This window comes from Xiphophorus maculatus, chromosome 10 (genome assembly GCF_002775205.1).
Source record: "Xiphophorus maculatus strain JP 163 A chromosome 10, X_maculatus-5.0-male, whole genome shotgun sequence".
Lineage (NCBI taxonomy): Eukaryota > Metazoa > Chordata > Actinopteri > Cyprinodontiformes > Poeciliidae > Xiphophorus > Xiphophorus maculatus.
In genome coordinates, this window is record NC_036452.1 from 22371701 (window position 1) to 22391838 (window position 20138).

Sequence of the window (20138 nt, forward strand, 5' to 3'; positions counted from 1 at the left end):
TCAAATTGCCACACTTTTCATATTTTTGCCCGTGTAATCAAATTTGATCAATACTATCCATTCAAAGTAAGTTTGAGAAACAGCCGGTACATTTCATCCACTAAACAGGTATTTTTTCATGTGTGGGAATATTTTTTAGAATCTCGTATGTACATGTACATTCCTATGGGAATATCAGCAACCACATAGGTGATGGTGCTGTAACTTGATGTGATATGGACAAGAGAGCTGCTCAATAAGAACCAGAATGATATTTTGACATTGAACATCCTTGTTTGTTCACAATGTCAGACAGGCCCATAGTTTCAAACTTCAAATTTAAAATGTTTTATTAACCCCAAAGGGGAATTAAGTGATTTTGTAACTTGCATTAGCCAAGTTTCCTCTAAGAGTTATCGGAGATGGTGATGGCTGTGGAGGGATCTCCTAAAGCAGTCAGTGTCTCAGCGACGATGAAGCAGTCTCTGACCGAAGACACTCTGTTGTCATATAATCTCATAAAGAGGACGCTCAGGGTTGTCCGTAATCTTCTTCATATTATTAATAATCCTTCTCTGCATCATCTCAAGAAGGTTGACGGTTGTCCCCAGAACAGAACCACCCATCTTTGTCAGCTTGTTGAGCCTTTTCAAGTCCCTGGCTCTGATGCTGCTACCCCAACGGATGATGAGCAATGGATTTATGGAAGATATGCAGCATTGTGGTCCAAACACTGAAGGAGCAAAGCATCCTCAAAAAGTACAGTCTGCTCCATACTTTCTTCTAGACCGCTTCACTGTTGCGTCACAAGACACCTAGGTTCATTAGTCAACGATCAATATTCACATGATTGTAGTTACAACCATATGTCTTGACTGAAAAGATAATTTAGACTCATTGTTGCCAACTGATGGTAAGTGGTAAAAGACACATCAACAGAATCAAACCGGCAACCTACCGATTAGAGGGTGTACTCCTACTAACATTACCACAATCATCCCACATTGATATTAGTGGCAGTGAGGGGCATGGCTGACTGATACAGCGTAAGACTTCTAGTGAGAAAGAATATACTGCATCTGCAGAATATATTAATATTCTGCCATACTAATATATATGATAGCATATATTAATAAAACTACCCATTAAAGAACCGGTAAGATAAAATAAAAAAATAAAAAATACAAATTCACGTACCACTGTTCGGATTTTTAGTTGCATCCTTTTCTGCCACTTCACATTTATTCACTAAAAAGCTTTCAGTAACAGCAGGTGGCAGTATTGAGACATCTGCCGTTTTTCTCGACCACTAATAACTGTTTAGTTAAGTTTAGTTAAATTATCAGAAGCGTTGAAGGGGGAAAGAAATGCTATTTACTTATATTGCAGTTTCTTCGGTGTACTAACACGTTTAGAATGATTTAATAAATTATTATTTTCATTTAAGTTTTTTTTTTTTAATTTTTTAATTTTGTGTAATGTCAGAATTCTGCTATACACTCCTTACCAGCTGGTGGCAGTAATGCACCATTAAGTTGTTTACCAACCGCCAATAATTGTCACAAGAAGAAGAAGAAGCTGTCACTACTGTACATTTATTGTGCTTCCAAAGATGTCGAACAGCTCATGTGTGAACATGTTACAGTTTTACACATCTTTAAACCAAATGTTTGGACATCACTAGACACAGGAAGTAGTAATTGAAGGTAATATGTATTGTATACGTGTTGTATTATTGACGGACAGATGAGGAAGTGTTCATACGGTTAGCAGCTAGCTTTGATTTACAGTCTGTCACATTTTGGTTCGATGTGAGTGAAGAGCCTGTAGAAAGCTGTTAAAGCTAAGATACTTCTTTGTTTTAGTATTTATTTATGAAAGCTTAGGTTACAGTGTTCAGAAAACCAATTCCTTAATGCTTTGTCTGTAAAATAAAATGTTCGCTCTGATATTACAGGACATAGGACCCCTTGGGTTTGAAATGTGATTTTTGTAGCATGGATTTTCGTTCATTGGAAAAAACCCAGAAACCCACCACTGAACCCAGGCCTGTGCGTGAAGCTCTGAGAAGCGGATGGTCCCGTTTTTAAGATGCCCTACCACTGCGTGGCCTACGGATGTGGCAAAACTGTCGAAGATGGGGTGACTTTGTTTAGGTTCCCAAAGGATCCAGATGAGTTCCGCAAGTGGGAGAAGCAGGTTCAGAGGACCCGCGTGAAGTGGGTGGCCACAAGCTTCTCTCACCTCTGCAGCGAGCACTTTGGCAAAGAGTACTTTGAGGACAAGATGCCTTCAGGGACACTGAAGCTGAGGCCGGGAGCAGCTCCCACAGTGTTCGTCCGACCGCACTGCTCCTCCTGCGGGGGAGTGGGCTGCAAACAGTGCCTGCCTTCCATCCAGCGCCGCGCCTCCGCAGCAGAAACAGCAGAGCGCAAGAATAATGTAAGCAAGCCGATCGATTTGTGGGGTTTTCTCGGTGGTTCGACATAAACCTCAGCTCCATTTCTTCACAGGGAGAACACAAAGGAAAGGAGGATGACGATAAGAACATTCGCAAAGAAGAATGTGTGCCAAAAGTACGGGTGATCAGGAGGGAAAAAGCAAGAAGTGATGGACCATGTGAGGAACAGATATTTGAAAATAATAATTGTAGATGTTTTTGCAAAAACAACCCCAAACAAACCAGGCTCTGATTACATTCTCCACTTCGCAGTGATTTGTGAGATGTGTGGAACAACCGGCACTTTCAGCACCTTCTTTTCAAAATCAAAGCGTTTTTGCAGCTTATCCTGTTCACGCTCTTATTCATCCAACTCCAAGAGGTCGTCCATACTGGCACGTCTGCAGGTTAGAATGAAATCCATCCTGTCGGCATGTGCCATGTTTTAGGTAGGGTCTTCTTTTCAATTCTGTTTTAACGAATTGCCAAACTTCAGAGAACATTTAAAGTTCTTAATGCACACTGTGGTACACATTATGTATTATGCCTTTGCAAATTCCTGCTTTAGACTCAATCTGAGTGTCTTCCAGCAGGGTTTGAGATTCGGCTTGATACCTTGGTATTGATCCATTCAAATCGTTTTGTCAAATTAAAAAGTTGTTTCTGGTGTTTTGTTAGACATGTTTCCGATATAGTCAGCACTAGTGGCCCATCTAATCAGCTCAAAGGTTTTGATCTGAAAGAGTCATTTGTTAAAATAAAATAAATAAAAAATGGGTATTTCTTGAGTAAATTGGAAGAGAAATGGAATATTCTCTAATGTCAAAGAGTAATACATTTATGAGAAACAGGTAAAATTTTCCACAATTGAAGGCATAAATTAACAATTTTTACATTGAAAAAGTAGAAATTAGTAAGGAAACAAAACTCTTAATTTTGTCCACCCAGGAAATGTCATTCTGATACAGGAAAATAGCCCGGATGTACTAACACTTTAGAAAATATCCCGATGTGAATCTCCTGAATTTCCCACTAAAATCCTTGACAACTTCTGGTATTTTTATGTTTTCCGCAAATATCTGTTTTTATCCTCTCAGGAATTTTCCGAGTTCTTTTTTTTTTCTTTCATGCAAATTTTAAGACTTTACAACGGTCAAGAATATACTAGTTTACTAGTGAAAATATAGTAAATTATATTTACTCATTGAAAATTAGCAATTGGTTTCTACTCTTTAATATACAGGAATATTCTTTTTTTTCCAAATGTGTGAAGTTAATCTAGAAATGTCAATCTTTTTTTCGGCAGAAATGTACTACTTCGTTCGTTCGTTATTATTATTTTTTATCCACAACGGCCCTAAACGTCCATCGGAAATCCGTCACCAACTTTTCAACACTCCTAGTTTTTGAGTCTTATTGTTACAGTGACCAGTAGGTGGCAGCACTCAACTACTTTACGGCTTCCAACCCCGGGGGGGAATAAATAAAGAAGAAAAAGAAGACCGCGCTAGATTTTAAATGCTACTGTTGTTGATGTGAGCCAGCGTGTGTGGGGCTCAGCTCCGTCCTGTTCCTCACGGAAATGCCCAAAACCTGTTGCGTGGACTCCTGCTTGAGCAGGCGGTCTGACTTCGTCTACCATCGGTTTCCTGTCAGCGACCCGGAGCGACTGAGACAATGGCTGTTTACGCTGGGCATGGACCCGAACACCCCGGTCCACGTCGTCAGCAAGATCTTCGTGTGCCAGAAACACTTCCAGCCGGACGATTACCTAGAAACGGACTCCTGTGTGAGACGCCGAGGCCCCTTGCTCAAAATCACCGCGGTCCCGACCGACTGCGTCGACGACCTGTTCGGCGTTCCATTCAGGCGCAAGGTGGTGAGTTCCCGCGGTCACCACGGTGGACGGGATGCTGGAAAACAGCGACCTCACACTGAGCCGGCGTCGGTCCACCGTTTGATGGGGACGTAGATATCTGAGGAGAATTCAGATGTTTATGTTTGAATTCAAATATCTATTCAGTCCTAAGAAGTTTGGAAAAGTATTACTTTTCTATGTCATTCTGCGAGTTGGGAGAACTGTGCAAAAATACATTTGACTGGAAACAGTTTTCCATTTCCTGACATCATACCTGATTTCATCTTCTAAAAGGAGATCAGTGTATTAAAAGAACTTGGAGTTTTTGACAACACCTATTTAAGTTCATATTTGCTTTCGATGGACATTAACTTCATGTTGGCAGAAATGCAGCAGTCTGTCTGTTTTTGAGCCAGTGCTGATTTCTGGTTCTCTTTCAGGTCTGACCTGCTGACTTTGGGTTTGACTGATTCTAATTTTGAATCCAAGCATAACAAAACATTAAAGAGGGAAAAACAAAGACTTACTGATTCTTTTATTGGAGGTAGACGTAAGAATACAACAGAAAATTGTTGCGTAAATAGACAATAAATTTTCTTCTTCTGTAGTTTACAGTAGTGAGAGCAGAGAAACTGATCTAACTTTATATGTAATGCACTTTCCTCTCTTTAGGGGCGACCACCCTCAAAGAAAGCTACAGTTCTGAACAGAATGAACAAAACCTCCCCTACTGCAGGAGTAGAAGGTAATGGTGCGGGCGCGCGCTCACACACACACACACACACACCTCTGGCTATAAGGTGTCAAAACTAACAACTTGCAATGAAATGCAGTTTTAGTGATACAAATATAATAATTAGAAGTTCTTGGTTAGATTATCATAGATATAATGTTACTTTTGATCCTGCAATGTGGACTTAAAGAGTTTTATTGTGATATTTTTTGGTGCTATTGCTGGGTTGCAGAATAACATGTGAAATTCAGACGGGGGTCAGGAAGTTTATTTCTCCAGTTCAAAACAGAGCAAGATTAATCACAGCGAGTATCTAATGCCCCGCATGGGCTGACGCAGACGAGGCATCTTGGAAAACATACACGTATATTTAGGATATGATCCATATTGTCTGGGGGAAAATAAAGAGACTTGTCATATAATCTCGAGGATTTCTTTGATCAGGTTAGAGCAACCATTTTGGATTCTTTTGATCCTAAATGGTTGAAACTTAATAACTGCATGCTTCCAGGCTTTTGTAAACTTGCTTTTGGCTCATCGTATAATATGAAGTCTGCAGCACCAGATAGTTGGTTTATGTCGACCACCTCAACGCCGGGTAAATCCTCAAGATTATATAACGAGTCTTTTTTGCAGAGACAATATGGACCGTATTGTAAATATACGCGTATATGCCTTGTCTGTTCCAGCCTGTTTAGGGCATCAGCGTTCTCTCTGTGATCCGTTAGATAACTGTATGGCTGTGACTGCATGGCACAGCATTCATTGTGCCACAGAACAATTCTTGAACAATATTCCCATTTACAACAGGATGAAACTTTTCTCTTGATAACTCAGGCATGCACGTAGCTTTCTGCTCTGCTCACTCTGCAGCACATTCAGTGTTTGACTGGGGCTCCTACCTGACGACTGAAGGAGCGCTGGCTGCTCCCGTCTCCGGCTTCGCGCACGTGAGTCTACCTTACCACGTCCTGCAAGTTACACACATTATGTCCTGTGTTGCTTTTAAGAACCGATTGGTTAAATATAGAGAACGTCTTCAGGTTGAAAATGCTGCTCAGACTACGTGTTGCTGCAGAGAAGAGAAAAGTGACCAGAAATGGATTATGGGTAGTTGTGAGCTCGTGTTGCGCATGTAGAAGGCGGCTCACGATCTTCCCCTCTGCAGGCTCCACTCAGCTCTGACTGGGATGATGTGGTCGTCGGGATGAAGGTGGAGGTCCTCAACACCAACGCTGTCCTGTCCAATAAAGTCTACTGGATTGCTACTGTTCTTCAGGTCGCAGGTTTGTAAAGGTTTTCTGCTTATTTTTCAATTAATGTGCCGTCAAACCACGAGAGTTGTACTTTTTAATACCTGCTAACAAATGTGTTTTTGTCAATTCTAAAATTTGGTGTAGATGATGATGATGATGATGAAACTTCATACATTTATCATCTCTGTATAACCAATATACACTTGTATGCAAAAAGTATTCACACCCTTTGCACTTTTCCATATTTTGACACATTACAACCACAAACATGAATATATTTCAGTGGAACTTTATAGGAAAGACCAACACAAAGGGGCGCACAATTGTGTAATTAGTAAGAAAAGTAAACGTGACTCAAAACATTGTTTATAACAAACTGAAAAGTGCTGCTCCTCCTCCACTCTGCTCCTTCAGACTAGCCAACAGCAATTAGCAAATACCTGGTGGATCTGCTCATCAGTGGAGCTCATTATAGGAGCTGCTTCTCAGTGAAACACTGGTAACAATGTCGTGAGAGGGTTAATAGAGGAGCCATACTATGATTAGGTTCAGAAAGAGCAGGAGTTTCTTAAAGAGACAGATGCCCAATTTTAAGGCGTTAAATTGCAAAGTCAGATTTCCTTTCATTTTTGATATATCTTGGATTTTTTTTAACAACTGAAGTAAACATAGTTACTTGATTGTGCTATAAAATGGCACCGGGTACCTGGAAAAACATAATACTGCCCCTTGCAATTTATTTGTGCTTTTGGTTGTTTGGATTTTATTTACGTTTTATTTAGTTTTTGGTTGTTTGAATATTTAAAATATCTTCCAGATCCAGTGCAAAGTGTTCTTTTAGAAATTAAAAGTTTATTGGTCTGCATTATCAGTGCAGGCTGCTACTTGAAGAAAATGGTCTCAATGCATCGCCTAGCAAAATTTGTTATTGTGACAGTTCTCTTATGAAAGCCACGGAAATTTGGGGTTGTAGCGAGACGGAATATGAAAACCTTCACGCCGCATCCCGAGCTGCTCTGTAATGGTTTTGTGCTTTTAACTCCGTCCTCTGCTCGCCTGTCTGCAGGCTACAAAGCTCTACTTCGATACGAAGGCTACGAACACGACAGCAGCCATGACTTCTGGTGCAGCGTAGTGTCGGGGGAGCTGAACCCGATCGGGTGGTGCTCCATGACCAGCAAGCTGCTGGTGCCGCCGCAAGGTGAGCTCCTGCTTTTTTCCCCTTTTCCCAGATTTGAATCTTGGCTAACCGTAAAACGACGCGCGAGAAAACCACATTCCCTACCGGAAAAAACAAACAAACAAACAAAAACTCGTCCGTTTTACAGATGCGAAGAATATCTCCGATTGGAAATTGTATCTGATGAAGAAGCTGGTGGGCTCCACCACTCTGCCCGTCGACTTCTACGTGAAGGTAGACGTTTTGCTGTTTTTGACGCGCTTCCTCTTCCCGGAAGACGAAACTGGAGCCGAACTGTTTGTTTTTGGCTTCGTCAGCTGGCGGAGAGCATGAAGCCCTCGTTCAGGGTCGGCACACGCGTGGAGGTGGTGGACCCCAAACACGTGAGCCGCACCCGCCTGGCAGTCGTCGACGCCGTCGTCGGCGGCCGTCTCCGGCTGGTGTACGCCGACCAGAGCGACGTCCCCGACAACGTGGTCTTCGACTTCTGGTGCCACATGTGGAGTCCTCTTGTCCACCCGCTGGGGTGGTCCAAGACCGTGGGTCACACCATTAAAGCATATGGTGAGTTCAAAAGCGGGGAAAAACATCGGATTATTTATTTATTTATTTTTCATACTGAGTGTTGAGCTTTATCTTTAAACGTCATGTGTTTGAAAGTTTTCTTTTCGTTCTTTTTACATGTTCATGGGGAGCTGCATTTGGATTATTATTATTGTTATCGCTGCATATTAATGAATTCTTGTCACAATGGAGATCTTAACAGACCATAATGGCATATCACTGCACTGCTGTGGCGGTTTCCGCTAAGATTGCCATTTCTTATTTCCACTTTGTTGTGTATTGCGTGTAAAGTTAGAAACAACTCAGTCATGGAAACATAAAAAAAACTGTTCATTTGACTTGTGGATAATAGCTTACAATAGTGAAGGTTTTTTTTTCTTTTTACTGTCAGTTACTCAGTTGTCTTGTTTATAGGAAGCAACATGGAAGCTTCAAGCAACCCAAAGGGAAACAGTGAAAATATGTTCCAGGGCCTCTTTAAAAAGGTAAGCTGTATCTCTAATGCAAAAATGTTTGACTCCTGTCTCACATTCTGTAAAGAGGTGGCATTCCAACTTTGGAAAAAATAAATAAATAAGAAAAATACTATAACCAAGCATCACAAGAAAATATATTGTGAATAATATTTACCTGTTAAACTCATCATGGATCCGGTAAATATTTTATTAAAACAAATAAGGTTATCGGCTGTCTAAAGCATAGCAGATGTTTAACTTGAAAAGCCGGTGTGCTTTAGTAAAATTCAGTTTGCAACACATTCTTTATTTATGCTAAATTAAAGAAAAAAATAAAAGTTTTGCATATTTTCAGAAATGAGTTTTGAAAGCACTTATGATAAATCAAAAGCAGATTTGAGTGCAACAAAGTCTGCTTTGGAGTAAAATTCATTAGATAAATGTGATCCTTTTAAGATTAAAGCGAACTCTGAAAGCATTCTTTATTTAAGGACCGACACGTTGTGTTCTTTTTGTTTCCCATTGTAAGAAAGTTAAAACTTGTGTGTAACAATTTTGCCCTAATTATTAATAAAATATCTGACTCAACCAGCTGGGCTGGGGAAACTTGGAGATTCCCACTTTAAAATGTTTGTGCTGCTTGAACTCACCACTAGTTGGCGGTGTTTTCCTGCCTTTGGTTAGGTTTTGTAGGTCCCCCCCCCCCATAAACTTGTGTCTTCTAAAGGTTTACTTGCTTGCTTGGATGATTTCAGCTGTTCTAGTTTCAAATTGTTAGATGTAAAAGAAAATTAAATTCCTGTTTGTATGAATTGAAAATGTTTTCGTGTGACCTGCAGCCCAGGATCGTCTACATGGGGGAGGGATTCTTTGAGGAGGGAATGAAGCTGGAAGCCATTGATCCTCTGAATCTGGGAAACATCTGTGTCGCCACTGTTCACAAGGTAACAAAGCTTTATTAGTTTTTTTGTTTGGGGGTGGCGCTCACGTCTGATTGGTCAGCTCTGCCTTCATCAGAATCGATACCTCTGCCTTGTACCTGGTCATCTGCAGGTGCTGCTGGACGGTTACCTCATGGTGGGCATCGACGGGACGGAGCTGAACAACGGCGCCGACTGGTTCTGCTACCACGCCTCCTCCCACGCCATACTGCCCATCAACTTCTGTAAAAGGAACGACATCACCCTCACCGTGCCCCGAGGTGATGGTCTGCTGCCTCATCAGCGCTCCAAACGAGTCGTTCTCCTGCGGATTGTGATTCATCAGCTTGTGGTTTTATCAAGAAACGTGATCCGTGTCTGTGTCCTGGCAGGTTCTGATCCTCAGACTTTCACCTGGGACAAATATCTGCAGGAGAGAAAAGCAACGGCTGCACCAGCACGACTGTTTAACACTGTGAGTTCTGCTTTGGGAGGCAGAAGTCTGAATTTGGTTCTTGTTATATGACGGTTTGAACAGAGATGGACTAAACCACCCAGGATTACAAACTACCTTGGAAACTTCAGTTTATTGCAGGTTTTACATGGTTCACTGTTTTAAACAGGCGGTATTATGTAAAATTGACATTTTTTCTTTTCTTTTCTTTTTTTAACTTTATATCATGCTATGTTATTCCCTCATCAGAAACATACCTGGAGTGTTGCCTAGACTCTTTCATGCATGTTTGAGAAATCCTTTCAACTCCATGGCAACCATTAATCTGTGCAAAAGTCCTGGTTGGACCTAGCCCCACCTTCTCTGAGCTGCAGTTTCCAAGTTTCTGCCTCACAGAGCAGCCCCTCCCCTGTTTGTCCCTCACTCAGCTCCTTCAGACTAGCCAGCAGCAATTAGCAAACACCTGGTGGAACTGCTCATCTGCTGAGCTCATTATAGGAGCTACTTCTCAGTGCAACGCTGGTAAAAACGTTGTCAAAGGGTCAATAGAGGAGCCATGTTGTGATGACTTCCTGAAGGCAGAGTTTCAGAAGGAGCAGGAGCTTCTTAAAGAGACAGAGACCCAATTTCAAGGTGCTAAAATACAAAGTCAGATTTCTTCTGGGTTATGTTTGACATGCAACATCTTTATAACAACAGATAATATACAGTAGTTACATGATTGTGCTATAAAATAGGCCTAGAAAATACATAATACTGCCTTTTTAACACACCTGATTCAGATGACTACAGTTTAGTGAAAGCCTGTTTATCAGCCAGCAATTGTAATGAGGCTTGTTGAATCAGGACGGCTAAAACGTTCAGTTACTAGAGATATGCCTCGTAACGATTCGGAGCTGATACTGCAGCAAAATGCTAAGAGGAGCTAAATAAAAATCCTCTGCCCAGTTTCTCTACTGAAGAAAAATGTCCCCACAGCCTTATGCTGCCACCACTGTGTTTTACCAGAGGTGCAGCTTAGATTCAATAACAGTTGAACAGTTGTCGTCAGTAATGAGAAGGATTATGAAGTTGTTTTAAAAATTTTTTGTCCTATTTAGGCTGCAGATCCTGGTAGCTCCGTTTTCTTGTTAGGCCACTTCTGAATCCAGTTTGTTGTGCTGGACTTTATTTCGGGGTGTCAGAGTAACTGGGGGCAGAATAAAAATGTAAACAAGTCATCGTTTTTCTTTCCATTTGATAATTCGTCACTTTAAATTCCAATAAGTTTGAGGAAAAGTTTTACTGGTGTAAAATACTATAAACCAGGGGTGGGCAATCCTGGTCCTCGAGGGCCGGTGTCCTGCAACTCTTAGATGTCTCCCTGGTCCAACACACCTGAATCCAACAGCTGAATCTCCTCCTAAGTGCAGTCAAGTTCTCCAGAGTCCTGTTAACGACCTCATTATTTGACTCAGGTGTGTTGAAGTAGAGATGCATCTAAAAGTTGCAGGACACCGGCCCTCGAGGACCAGGAGTGCCCACCCCTGCTATAAACCATCACACCTTGTGGTGTTTTTTGTTGTTTGTTTCTGGTTGTTTTTCCTCAGGACAACCCAGGCCACGGTTTCTCCCCCAACATGAAGCTGGAGGCCGTGGACCTGATGGAGCCGCGGCTGGTGTGCGTCGCCACGGTGAAGCGCTGCGTGGGCCGCCTCCTGCTGATCCACTTCGACGGCTGGGAGGACGAGTTCGACCAGTGGGTAGACCACCAGTCTCCGGACATCTACCCCGTCGGATGGTGCGAGCTGGTGGGCTACCAGCTGCAGCCGCCTCCAGGACTCGGTGAAAACATCTGGAGAGCTTTTCTTTTTTTTCTTTTTAGTTTTTAGCTTTTATTTTTAACCCCATCTCAGCGGTGTGTTGGATAATGGAATGATTTTGTTTTTGTTTTCCAGCACATTTGACTGAAAACCACTCGGCGCAGTACAAGAAGCCCAAACCCATCGTGCACGGCAGAAAGAGTACGTGAAACGTTTCCCCACTACACGCCAGGGTCACAATAGTTTTGGATTTTTTTTCATTAGATTTATTAATTACCCCATCAATAAATCTAATAGTGTGTTTTCTAGTTATTATTAGTTAAATGTTGCTTAGTTTTTATTAGACTTAGTAGTATTTTTTTTTTTTTTTTTGCATTAAAATTTTTTTGTGCAGAATTCAAAAAGGTCTAATCATGTTCTTGTGATCGTGGGAGTTACAAAAATATTCTGTTTGGGATCAATAAAGTATTTTTGAATTGAATTTATTGTTGACCATAAATTAGACGCAGGTTGACTTTTCGGCTAACAAAAATCCATAATTCTGCTCCAGCGTGTGTTTTTGCTTTGTGTTTTATAAAATATTTACATTTCCTCACAAATTACAGATTCATCTGCTTTATTTTCCTTTATTTTTTTATTCTATTCCCTGCTTCAGGAAGAAAGTACGGTAGGAAGCGGATGATCCAGGAACAAGCGAGCGACGCCTCTAACGAGCTGCCAGAAAGTTCTCAGAGTAGTCAGCCGGAGATCCCAGCCATCAAAACTGAAGCAGAGGAACAAGAGAGTGAGTGACCGGCTCTCAGATCCGTCACTTCTACATTTCAAACAACCGGCTGAACGAGGTTTGTCTCTGCAGTCGCCCCGGTCCAGGTGAAAGTGGAGGAGATGGAGACTCCTATCGAGAATCCTCACAAGACTCGGCAAGCCTCACTGAGACCCGTAAAGCAGGAGAAGACGGAGCAGCAGACGGAGTCGATGCGGCCCGGCCGAGAGGAGGATGGATCTCCGAAGGAAGACTTCAGAGAAACTACCGTTCAGAGTGAAAACAAAAACACAGATCAAGAAGGCTTGAAGGCCGGGAGTCGAGAAAACGACAGCAATCAGAATGAGATGTGGGAGAGCAACACTGAGCAGGACCGGGCCGGAGAAACTGAAGACATAGACGTATGAGAGGGAGAGGCTTTCACAGACAATGAAAACCTCACAAGTTTAGAACAAAATATTAGTTTTGATAAATATGTCAATGTCAATCGCATCGTGTAGAGTTTAGGAACTACCTCCCTTTGACCATGTTAAAAGCATGATGGATAACTTTGGCTGTAATGATAGTTCTTTTTTATTTACTTCTGTTTTACTTTGTCTTCTGCAGATCACTTTTGTCTAAATTTCCTATCAGTTACAAATAAACCAGCTGATTTGCTGTCGTCTTTTGTGGAAGTAATACCAGATAAGTTTGTGTTTATGGGTCTGGAGCAAAAGCCACAAAGCCAAGATGGAGTCATTTAGCTTATCCAGACAGAAACAAGCTAAGCTATTGAGCATATTAGATTAGAGTTTAATGACAATTAGTTAAAAGTTTCAAACCTTTGTCAGGATATTAATACAGAATTTTATTTTGAAACAACTGTCTGACATAAGTGGGGGATTTTCAACTTGTGAGAAACTGGATTAAAAATGCATGTGGTTTGATTTTAGCACCAAATTTCCAACAAAAACGTTTAGATCAACCATATTGCTTATATTTAAAACAGAAAATACAGTACTGTAAAATTGAATAGATTAGAACAGGGGTCTCAAACTCCAGTCCTGGAGGGCCGCTGTCCTGCAACTTTTAGATGTGCCTCTGCTGCACCACCTGAATAGAATAATTAGGTCATTAAGGCTCTGGAGAACTGATCTACACAAGGAGGAGGTAATTAAGCCATTTTATTCCAGTGTTTTGTACGTGTGGCACATCTAAAAACTGCAGGACAGCGGCCCTTGAGGACTGGAGTTTGAGACCTGTGGATTAGAATATACTTTGTCTCCAAAGGGAAATATGTCTTTGGCAAAGTTCTACACAGTTATAGAAAAAAACAGAACGAAAACCAACACAGCAAGTAGACGGTGCAATGTAAGTACTAAAGTAATATGTTGCGTCATCTAGAACACTTTATTTTTTAATGTACAGACAGAGACAAAAATGCAGCATCAACACCTGCTAAGTTATTTTCAATTAAATGTGCTTGTTGCAAACCGCCTAAAAGTGTCCCTGCATGCGCAGTAGAGAACATAGACATACACACGTCTATAGATGGCAACGGTGGAGCATAGCTTGTGATTTTACTATTAACTTAATCCTCATTATCGGATGTCCACCATGGTGGTGTATTTTGGGGTTTCTTTTTATGTGTGATGGGATCTGGATTGTCTGTTCAACTTGTTGAATATTAATTAAACTGCATAAAAATTAGATGCGACAGAGTAACCCACGTCGATGTCATTTAAATAGAATACGACAGAATACTTTTGACGCAGTCAGTTCAAATGTACGACAACAAAAAAGTCTAGCGCAACTTCTGGTTTGCGCATGCCCTGGCCCTTCGTCTACCATGGCGACAAATAACACTGACAGGGGCCCTGGATAACCTCTTGTGCTGCTTTTCCGTGCCAGTGGCCTTATGTGGAAGACTTTCTCCACCCGAACATGCCTTGAACACGTAGACATCTTTGACCTTTCGGCCCTTCACCTCAGGGGGATTAGCGCAAGTGGCTCTCACCTTGAGATTAACCTTCTCAATCCACCTAGATGAAAGAGAGGAACAGATAATGTCCAAGTTCTCCATTAGCAATGCCAAAATGTCTGCCAATGGGATATCTTTAAGTCAAAAGAGCTGCTTACAGGCGTAGCGGCAGTAGAGGGCAGTCGCACATCAGAGGGTTGTCGGCCAGGTTGATGACTTCCAGGGATGCAAGTTGATGGAAATCGGGCACCTCTTCCAACTTATTACCTTCCAGAAACAGACTCCTTAACCCTGGACCCACACCAACTAGGGAGTTCTCAGACATCTGCGGTTTGGAAAACATCATCAGAAAGCATTTTTGTGCACTTGGTTAAGCTCTTTAGGGGAGAAGCTCACCTTCTCCAGCCCCATCTTATCCAGATACAGGTCCTTCAGAGATCCCTCCAGCGGTTTAAAAGCGTTCGGGCCCACCCAGCGGATCAAATTACTGGACAGCCTGAGGTCCTCGATGTTCCTTGCCTTGCTCAGTGCCTCGGTGGGCACCTCCTTCAGCTTGTTTCCCCCCAGGTGGAGCTTTTCTAGACCACTGGCCTGATCCAAAGCCCTGGGTGAAATGTTCCCAATGTTGTTTCCAGTGAGGTAAAGAGCTCTGAGACCCAAAGCTCCAGTCAGAATACCAGCCTCCAACTTGGTGATGGCATTGTTCTCCAAGTGAAGTGCTAGCAGACTAGGCACCAATTTAAAGGCTCCTTTGGGAAAATCAGCAAAGCGATTCTTCTCCAGGTGGAGGTAAGTCAGCTGCGGCAGACCTGTGGATTCAGAAGATTAACCAAGCTTGTAATTATTGAAAGAATAAACCTTATAGATTCTTTTCCTCATAAAAAGCACCTTTAAAGGCTTCAGGACTGAGGGACGTGAGGTCGTTCTCAGACAGGTAGAGGTATATCAGTCCCTTCATACCGCTGAAAGCCCCGACCTCCACATCCACAATCTTGCAGCGCTGCAAGTGCAGCGATACCACCTGGGCCACACCAGGGAAACTGTTGCTGGGAATGTAGTGGAAGTTATTGCCTCGCATGTCAAGAAGACGTGTCTCGGGAGAGAAACCTCGAGGCACTTTGGTGTGGCCGCGGTTCTCGCATGAAGAGTGGTGTGTCTCTGCCTGCTGGCAAACAGTTTCAGAAGTATTATTGGTAAAGACTCAAGGACCCACACAGACAAACACAACTACTAGTTTAATCTATCCATAAGCTGATTTTCTGTTGGTCTCATGACAGGTAGGGTAGGTTACCAGTTTACGCAAAACTAAGCGTAAATGCCTCAAGCCAGAAGTCCACCAAGGTGGTGAAGGGATGATGCTTTTGACTCATTTTGAAGCCCTCCTGATCTGGGAAACAAACAAGCATGGAGTTTGCCACGAACTCTGTACATAAATCAAATTGTTGTAGAGTCAAATGTGAAGCCATCTGTCTGATAGTTAGAGGTTTGCCCAAACATGAGGGACACCCTAAGTTCTACACCTAAATCACATCAATGTAGCCAAAGTGCAACTGAAGTGACTGAAACATAAACAACTGAAGGTGTTTATCGAGGCCTTAATAACTGACGACACCTCGAAGAAGTCCACAACCAAGTAAGACAGGACAATGGTTTTAAGGTATTGCTGCTGAACTTGGTTCAAGGTCCCGATGATCTAGTTTTCATAAAAACCTTAGAAATATAAGAATGTGCATTCTTTTTCTGCATAACCTGTACTTGCTCTCTGGTATACTGAATCACAAGAGAGGGCAAGACAAATTTGAAAAAGAAAAAAAAAAAACAAAGCAAAACTTGAAACCTCTCATTAATCCATCCAATCCCCTTAAGTAACCCAGTCACCTCACAGACACAGTTGGCAGGACATTTGATCTTGTTTTCTGGCTCTTGGGTGGGTGGTGGAGTGATCCTGGTTGCTTCCTCAAACTCTGCCTTCAGCATGGCTTCCTGGCTCTGGCAGCGCAGCTCTTTAGGGTAGACAGCCTCCAGGCTCTCCCCTGAAAGATGGGCCGGTCCTCCACACGTCCCCAGCAGCTTCACTTTGCGATAGATTGCCCACTCTCTGCAAGATGGTCAAAAATAAAGAAATAAACATCCCTGTGGTCGATTAAAAACCAGCCAGTGAGTTTCGCTGCACCTGAGTGGACGCAAGTAGCAGTTGCAGTTGATGGGGTTCCCAGCCAGGCTGAGACGTGCCAGCTTGGGTGAGCCTTCAGAAAAGGGCTGAAGGACACGCAGCTGGTTATGGCTGATGTCCAGGTGTACAAGGTTGGGAGATTTCGATACAGCCGTGTTGACCAGGTCCTGCAGGGACATGTGGTCCAGGAAGAGGTGTGTCAGCTTTGCCATGGACACTGCGTTCTCTCCCAGATATGTCATGGGGTTATAGCTAAGGTCCAGACGAGTCACCTCTGGCAGCCTGGACACAGGAAGGAAGAGATGTGGAGAAGAAGAGGGAAACATCAGGATTAAAACATGTATGTTACTGCAGTGGATCTGCTGTCTGGTATCTCCTTTGGAGAATTGTCTAAGCTCCCTCCCCACTGAAAGCAGAGGTCATCTCTCCGAGCATCCTTACCTTGTCATGGTTTCAGTTGGAAAAAACTGCAGCTCGTTGTGGTCAAGGCTGAGTCGGTTGAGCGTGAACAAGCCAGCGAACGCCTCAGTGTCCAGGTAATTCAGAGAATTGTGACTGAGACGAAGCCACTTGATGTTCTGCAAGCCCTTGAAGGATGAACATTTGCTTGTATCAAATGCGCTTGTAGTCAATTTTCTGATTGGTGTGTGCGCAGTTTTCCCTTTCGGGAAATTTTTGTGATTGTGTACCTGGAAGGCCAGGTGGGGCATGTAGACCAGCTGGTTGTGGGTGACAGAGAGAAGGTTGAGGAAGCCCAGCTGAGAGAACGCTCCAGGCTTTATCTCTTCCACACGGTTATGGTCGATGAACAGCTCCTTCAGCGAGGAAAGGCCATCAAAAGATTCCTAGACTCAAAGGACATAAACCATAGTTTTACCCACTTTGCCCTAAAAACATAAGTATTATTTTGAATCTGATCTGACTATTGATCAACTGGTTTCATTTGAAGTGAACTGGATTTTTTTTTTGAAAGTGGATCTAAATTGGACTTGTCTAATCAATGGCATTTGTTGAAGAATGGTGGTGAATTTATGGCATGAAGAATGGCAGCAACTCAAAAGGGAGAAATTGGGACAGCATAGCTTATAGCTGTATCTGTGACTTTCTGATCACCTGGTAGAGGATCTCTATGTTGTTGTAGGCCAGGTTAAGGAAGACCAGGCGGCCAAGGCCACGGAAAGCCCCCTCCTTAACTCTCCGGATGTTACACCTCGGCAGCCAAAGGTGAGTCAGATAGGGAGTGTGTTTAAAAGCTCCTGAGGGAAGTTCTTGGATGTCACTGCCTCGGAGATCCAGCTTCACGGTTATCTAGAGCAAAACACATCGCAGCTGTAGCCTTACAGCTCAGTGACAAACTGTATGTGTAGAAACCCTGATGAGTGTGTGTGTCTGTGTGTGTGAGGAGAAACCTCATCAACAGTGGAAGGAACTTGGGTCAGGTTTTTGTTCACACAGGCCACTTTGAGTTGGATCTGGTCACAAATGCACTGCTGTGGACATTTTGCTGTGTGACTCGGAGGGATGCAAAGGAGCAACAAGCTGAGCAACAGAGCCCAGAAAGGGTTCGGCAAGTCCAGAACAGGCATCTGTAAAGAAAGAGAATTTATAAGAGGATTACTTCAATATGCAGGAACAACTCACTTTTAAGCATGAAAATGTGTGAAAACTGTGATCACATCAAAACTGAAATCTTTGCCCTATTTGAAAAACGCAGTGAAGAGGAAAACTGACAAAGCACCATAGTTAAAACACCTTCCCCACAGTGAAACGTGGTGGTTGATTTCCTTCAGTAGGGGCAGGGAACCTGATAGGATAAATACAGAGCAGTTTAAGAGAAACTGAGGTGTTTTGTCATAAACTCTAGAAGGCACAGGTGGAGGGGTCACCATTCGCCTTGATCAATGACTCCCTGACAAACAGACCACAGTTTGTGAGATGGAAGGATTGAGTCTCTAACCAGCACAGGTGTACCACAGGGGGCTGTTCTCTCACCATTCCTTTTCACTGGGTACACCTCAGACGTCCAGTGCTTCTTGAAGAAGCTTGGGTCCTTTAGTGTCGGTGCAGTAAAATGATGCAGCTCTTCTGTAAGTCTGTCGAGGAGAGTGTCATCTCCTCTGCTTTTGAAAAGCATGTTCCTTCCATTTTATGATTCTGCATTTGTTTATGTCGGTCTGACATAAAATCCCAATAAATGACGGACGGATTGTTTTTGGTCTGTGTTGCCCTGTGATGGACTGGCGACCTCTCCAGGGTGTAACCCCGCCTCTCACCCAAAATGTCTAGCTGGAGATAGGCACCAGCACCCCTTCCGGCCCCGCTGGGGACAAAGGTGTAAGAAAACGGATGGATTTATTGCTTGTGGAACACAATGCCAGCAATTTTGAGTTGTACAAATACTTTTGCAAGTCTCTAATTTGAGAGGTACAGAAGAGGATTAGAGCCACTGATACAAAAAAAAAAAGAAAAGAGAGACATTGTCCTCAAAAGTCTGATTTTAATCTGCAGAGATCAAGTCAGAATTCTGAGAAATATGGATTCTGAGGAAAAAACGTCAGATTTTTACAAAAGAGGCCCCAACCCTCCTCTCTAGTGAAGATGAAAAGTAGTGAAAACCTTAATTAGTCTGAGCTTTTAAATATGGAAATGCTTTATAATTCCTACCTTTATGCCACTTGCCCCTGCTCTGGTCTCCACTGGAATGCCCTGAAGCCACATTCCCATGTTGGATCAACAGCCTTGATCCACAGGAGCAGAGACCAAAAGCTTAACAGTTTCATGTTCAGAGATTTGGAGAACTAAAACATTAGCTTGTGCCTCAATCTTACACCAGCAGGACCGTAAAAAAAAACCAAACAGCAAAGACATAAATGTAGAATAGTTTTTAATATCTAAAAACTTGGTTAGAAAAGAAAATCCTGTTTAAAAGTTGGCTATTTGTCTAAATGAAGCACTGTTAAAAATGTTATTGCTTTGTCCCTTAAAGTAAAGGGAAAACACGGAGGGACTCAGAAACTGGAGACGGAGGAATGTTTGCTCGGACCCTTACTGGGGTCCAAACTGCAGAGAGGAAGCTGCGTACAAAGACGCAGTGTCTATTCCTGCCGATGTCATGCCAAAAATGTATTCCCTCTGCAAAAACAAACAAAAAAAAGGGAAAAAAAAGAGAGTCCTTTCATCTAGCAGGGTGTGAAAACTATTTTACACTGATTTTAGACATTCCCATGCGTTAATGTATCCATTTACTGGCTCATCTTAACGCATGCCAGCAAAACTAGGACAAAAACAAACTGAAGAAAATAAAGCATACATCACAGGCTAATGAAGCACAGCTTTTGCGTCGTCAATTGTTACCAATAAAAAAAATTAGAGAAAGTTTTTAAATCCACAGATGATTTTCATCAAGCATATTTTCGGTACACTAACCTCTACTTCGCTGCAGCTCGCTAAGACTCCACTTCTCTTTACCCGGCTGTGCCTCGTCCAAAACCAACTCTGCTTATCCGACCCGCCGGCCACCTCCCACTCCGAGGGGAAGTCTTTTCCACCAAACTGTTGCTACACCGCCTTCATAATTTAAACAAGTGCAACAACAAACAAG

At 42.6% G+C, this 20138-nt stretch overlaps 2 protein-coding genes across 5 annotated transcripts; one reads left to right on the top strand and one right to left on the bottom strand.

Annotated features, from left to right (window-relative positions):
* The first annotated feature begins 1549 nt into the window (after positions 1-1549).
* Positions 1550-13084, top strand: LOC102226333 (lethal(3)malignant brain tumor-like protein 2). 2 transcript variants are annotated; one of them, XM_023341440.1, is made up of 18 exons: positions 1550-1685; positions 1937-2421; positions 2493-2598; positions 2693-2826; positions 4950-5022; positions 5884-5960; positions 6179-6296; positions 7333-7467; positions 7595-7680; positions 7764-8010; positions 8425-8495; positions 9305-9409; positions 9519-9666; positions 9778-9860; positions 11429-11663; positions 11777-11842; positions 12297-12425; positions 12498-13084. In XM_023341440.1, exons 2-18 carry the CDS (start codon positions 2071-2073, stop codon positions 12809-12811), a joined length of 2478 nt encoding a protein of 825 aa, XP_023197208.1. In that variant the 5' UTR covers positions 1550-1685; positions 1937-2070; the 3' UTR covers positions 12812-13084. The 2 variants fall into 2 exon arrangements, with proteins under 2 accessions (XP_023197208.1, XP_023197209.1); XM_023341441.1 differs by lacking the exons at positions 1550-1685; positions 1937-2421; positions 2493-2598; positions 2693-2826 and adding an exon at positions 2833-4298.
* A 657-nt stretch (positions 13085-13741) lies between these two features.
* On the bottom strand, positions 13742-20021 carry LOC102236203 (chondroadherin-like protein). Of its 3 annotated transcripts, none has more exons than XM_023340427.1 (12): positions 19964-20021; positions 19202-19275; positions 17947-18123; positions 17651-17845; positions 17227-17382; positions 16979-17124; positions 16538-16819; positions 16243-16462; positions 15253-15529; positions 14761-15173; positions 14523-14689; positions 13742-14425 (listed from the first exon to the last, which is right to left on the bottom strand). In XM_023340427.1, the coding sequence occupies exons 2-12, from the start codon at positions 19259-19261 to the stop codon at positions 14188-14190; spliced, it is 2331 nt and encodes a 776-aa protein (XP_023196195.1). In that variant the 5' UTR covers positions 19262-19275; positions 19964-20021; the 3' UTR covers positions 13742-14187. The 3 variants fall into 3 exon arrangements, with proteins under 3 accessions (XP_023196195.1, XP_023196196.1, XP_005814457.1); XM_023340428.1 differs by having other exon boundaries at positions 19202-19669; positions 19964-19979; XM_005814400.2 differs by lacking the exon at positions 19964-20021 and having other exon boundaries at positions 15253-15526; positions 19202-19949.
* Between the last annotated feature and the right edge of the window lie 117 nt (positions 20022-20138).